The 4,718-nt window shown below is 36.5% G+C and overlaps 1 protein-coding gene across 2 annotated transcripts; it reads right to left on the bottom strand.

Moving 5' to 3' along the window:
- Positions 1-1,016: 1,016 nt before the first annotated feature.
- LOC132173304 (uncharacterized) lies at positions 1,017-4,650 on the bottom strand. 2 transcript variants are annotated; one of them, XR_009439303.1, is made up of 5 exons: positions 4,599-4,650; positions 3,640-3,710; positions 3,004-3,085; positions 1,434-1,526; positions 1,017-1,284 (listed from the first exon to the last, which is right to left on the bottom strand). XR_009439303.1 is itself a non-coding variant. In XM_059584759.1 (4 exons), exons 1-4 carry the CDS (start codon positions 3,714-3,716, stop codon positions 1,225-1,227), a joined length of 312 nt encoding a protein of 103 aa, XP_059440742.1. In that variant the 5' UTR covers positions 3,717-3,967; the 3' UTR covers positions 1,017-1,224. The 2 variants fall into 2 exon arrangements, 1 of the variants encoding a protein (XP_059440742.1); XM_059584759.1 differs by lacking the exon at positions 4,599-4,650 and having other exon boundaries at positions 3,640-3,967.
- Between the last annotated feature and the right edge of the window lie 68 nt (positions 4,651-4,718).

Below are 4,718 nucleotides of genomic sequence, written 5' to 3'. Positions count from 1 at the left end.
AGTAAATAAAATTTTCAAAAGAGGAGAGATGGCCACAGACAATACTGGCCATCCCCTCCCTCCCTCCCCGTCTCTAATCATAGGCTCTAGATTAAATGATATTTGCTCAGCGGACCGAAGAATCATCATACACTTCTCCAAGATGCATAGTTAAATAGGCTTGATCAGGGTGTTGGTGAAATTAATAATAATTGAATACTAAAACTACAAAAATAATAAAACTAGAATAAAACCAGCTTGGATTGAGATATGAAAACCAAACCCACTCTGTGGAGATTCAAACCCTATATAATTTCTAAGGCTAGACACCAATGTTGTAGGGTATTGGGTCTGCGAGAGGAAAAATCTAAGAGGCCCACTTTGAACGAAGCCTATTGTGTGGCTTCTGGCCCAAGGTGTTGAACAAGCAATTTCGCTCATAGCAAGGAATTCATGCTGCTGACAAGTCAAATCCGAATCAACATCTATTTACACAAAAGATCCCATATCTAAGGGGATTTATAATGAAGAATTCCACAATATATAGGAGTCGATTGCGGTTGTGATTCCTAGGTCAAAGACAACTACGATTGATAAGCCCAAAGAGCTATATAAGGAAAGCTCAATCAGGTATAATTGACTTCTCTTTCACAAGAACTATATGCTTTCTGTTCCTTAAGTCTTTTCTTCTCTAAGAGCATAATTAACTTAAGCGTAGGAACTATTTAGGGCCTGTTTGGAATGTCTGAGAGGGTTAAAAGTGCTTTTAACACTTAAAAAATTCATTCGAAGAAAAAAAAAACCCAAGATACCATATCTTGCACACTGCCTTTAAACTAGCTTACAACACATCCCAATACATGATAACTTACAAAAAGAAAGGATGTCCAAGAGCTTATATACTCAAAAAGTCCGTTTAAAGGCAGTGTGCAAGCCTAACCACATTGGTTAAGCAATCATAACTGTGTATATAAGCTCTTGAACACCCTTTCTTTCAAACTCGGTTTTCAAAGGAGAGTTCTACTTAGGTTTGTTACAAAACATCAACATAAGAGCAATAGAAACAATTTCTCAATTTCTTCAAAATGACAGAAAAACGTCCAACAACAAGAATTCTTGAGAGCTATAAATGAGCTTCTAGACATGCTAAAACAAGTATTACAATTAGCAACCAGTGAAATTCTGATTGTGAATAAAATAAAATGACAAACACAAGATGCACATAAATGGGAGAAATCTACCACATTACGCATCATGGATTGCATTGCTGTCGCAGCTCCCGTAACTTACACTCCTGCATCTTAGCTGCGAATTAGCATGATAAAAACCAATTTAATCAAAGCATCAAACACTCATCACGACAAATTTAATTCTTTTTTTCCTTTCTTTTTAGGTTGGGGGAGGAGGGAAGGGGAAGGGGAGAAATGGAAAGCTAGAGAAACAAAAATTTGCACCTTGTGTACGGCATCTGCAATGCCCGAGGCATCTTGCATTCCTTGCTTAAGGCTTTCAACACGAGCGCGGATAAGGCTATTCTGCTCCTCAGCCTAATAAATAATAAGGTGTGAAGTCACTGAACCACTACTTTATGTTCATTTTTCTTACTCAGAAAGCAAAATAAAAGAACAATAGCATTGAAACAGTACTGTACTTTCTGTCAAGTTTTTCTTCTTTGGTGTATGTGTTTTGTTTTTGTTTTTGTTCATCATGCAGAAGAGTTAACCAGAGAAGTTAGCACATATGATACTTTCTCTTGGCAAAATTTCTAGTTCGTGGTAGCAAAAATTCAACTCAACTCTAAATTGAATTGAACGAATGTTGCTGAGCAGCCGAAGGAGCAGCAATATCGTGACCTATGTTTTAAAGAGCCCTATAAAATTATTAACAAGATCAAGTATGAAAGGGGAAAATAATGAGTCTGTAACTATTACTTGATGGATTTTCAATCCTTCACTGTTTCTCTACTTTAAGAGGAAAACTGGGAAAAACAAAACCAAATGAAAGGAAACAAAAATACGGCAAAGGAAACAAAGACCTATAAGGATGGCCTGACTAGCGAAAAACAAGATAATATAGAATATCTAGAAAGAATGCAAGTGACCAGGCATGGCCTAATGGGAGTTTTTACCTAAACGGCAAATACCCAAAACGCCAAAATTCTTCTATTAGCGGTGCTTTCATGACTATATGATCTTGAGTTTCAAGCCTTCCTGAATGCTTTGCCAAAATTTATAGCAGGTCAAGAACCTGAACTGCATCACATAACCGGTGAGCTGTTCAGAAAGGTTGGCAATTGACCGCAAGTTAACACAGGTCAACCTAGGATTTGACCCCCCCCAAAAAAATACGAATAGCTTCGATCAAACCAGAACTAAGGCCTGTCAGAGCCCCTTTTTTTTTCTTCCTTTTTTTTCTTGATCAGAGCTGGGTTTTAAAACATCGGTGTAAGCAACTTAGGGATGATGGTGCAAAGTCCACCCTCTAAGAGAGTGAGAGAGAGAACAAAAAAAAAAAAAAAAAAAGAATAGAAAGGAAAAGAGCAATCCTGAAAAGAGAAGAAAACCTAATTTAAGTGTAAATTTTCCTTCAGATGGAGCAAAAAGGTCTTTCTGATCCTTCATTAGTTTCTTCCCTCAACTGACCACAGCAGCCATGACTCACCTATGACATATGTTTGACCATATTAGCTACTTTCTTTGAAAAATGCCCCAATTAAACATTCATCCACAATGCACACATCTAATTCTACAAATTTAGCGGTCAATCATATTTATGGACTAACCACCTTCCCCTTTGGAGCAGATTTTAATCTAAGATATATACAGGTTCGTCCTGATCAGAAAGGGGTAAAAACAGAGACAATAAATGACTTAACCTAAGCCACTGACCTACAGCCTCTTCAACCAATGAAGATAGATGATTCTATCACTTCCACAAATACTGACAAGTGACAATTGTGCCTATAAGTAAAGTGATCTACCCTGAGATGAAATGGAGAAAGAATGCAGCTTTGATGTTACTCACCATACCCAGCATACCCGTCAAGAATTGGATCTCATTATTCTTTGCTGTTGAAAGATTTTGAGCAACATCCATTACGTTGGTCCTGCAATACTCATTTGAAATGATATGACCACATTATCAGGCACCCTATAATCAAAATGAATAACGTAATGCAAGTAGATCAAAGAAAAATCTAATTCCATTCTAACCAGCATAACGTATTGCTGATGCACAGTCCTCATGTATTCTTTTGAAGGCACTGTTGTCACTCCATTATAAAGTATAAACTGCTAATAACATACGTTCTACTAAGGTTTCAGACAACTACTGGTTTTCAATTTTTGCAAAGCAGAAAAGGCAGGTTTAAAGAGGCCCTAGATAGAATATGATTAAGTAGGAATGCTTTGATGGTTTATAAATTGCTAAATTCTTTGCTATTGAAAGATTTTGACGGTTCCATTACTTATATATGTATACCAATACATATGCTCGAAGGTTCCACAGACATCCAGATTGAGAGGAAGGGTCGAAGTATAGTTGCAACAAATAGTACATGACCATATAATAATAATATCTATCTAGTTGTTCTCAGCAATTTCACCAGCCAACCAACCATATATTTGAATGCACATCAATCAGAAACTAAAAGATACCTACTTATTCAAAAATAATGGGTCCAGAACTTGTTCTTCCACAAGTAGCTCTACAGAATCTAGAGTAGCTCCCACCTGCATGTAGATGTAAACTTAACATGACAAGACCAACTGGAATGAAATGACGTAAGAAACATACTAGCATAAAGTAAAACCATGAGCAAGGTGACACACATAGATAACCTGAGGAGTGAATGCCAATGTACCACTACATCAGAGGAAACTAGGTATATAACCATATGTGTTGCCATGCCGACCAATTCAATTTGTATACCCTAAGTGTTGTGCAAGCAACCAGGGCACATCAAAAAGCAAAGGGTTGTTGAAGTGAAGTGCCAATAATGTGACAGTTGTCATTTTTTAAATTTTAAAAAAAAAAAAAAAAAAGCGAAGTTAAAGTTTCAACAAAAAAACCAACCATTGTCGAATTAGCGATAATGTGAATTTGATAGTGGTGGAGACAGAAAGTGGATTTCCACCTCAGCCACCTCCTATGCACACCCTTATATTTTTCCTGTATGTTGCCCAAATTTAAAACTATTACTTTTTTCTATAATATTTGTTTCTTCAGCTAGGTTCTATAAAGAGTTCTGATGTGAAGTGTGAGAGGAGTGTCTGGTGTCCTTGATACATGCTTTTGGGGAAGAGAGATGCTTAGGGGCTAAACTAAGAGCCCATTAATACAAATATTGAGATACCACTTCAACTTAAAAGCTTGAGTTTCTAGGCTTGGACTCACTAATATATATCAAATACTTTCTTTCTTTGCCTTTTCAAAGTAGGACTTAACACTTGCATCAAATCCCTCCCTCATGTGTGAGCCTCCCGCATCAATATAACACCCATCAATTATGATTTCCTTTTCTCTTATTAAAGAATAGATAAACTTCACTTCTGAAATCCACATGACATAATTCAGAAAAAAAGAGAAGATAACAGCAGAGATAACAATAAAATGAATACCTGTGTTTCAAGACATAACGACTCAAACTCATCCTGTAAAATTCAGATGAGGCAGCATTAAAAGACAGAATGTTATCATAAAAATATAATATCAAATAGCATTTGTCGCAGCTTGTAAAA

This window comes from Corylus avellana, chromosome ca3 (genome assembly GCF_901000735.1).
Source record: "Corylus avellana chromosome ca3, CavTom2PMs-1.0".
Classification (NCBI taxonomy): domain Eukaryota; kingdom Viridiplantae; phylum Streptophyta; class Magnoliopsida; order Fagales; family Betulaceae; genus Corylus; species Corylus avellana.
Note: the sequence above shows the minus strand (reverse complement) of the source record. Positions and strands in the feature narration are given on the sequence as shown.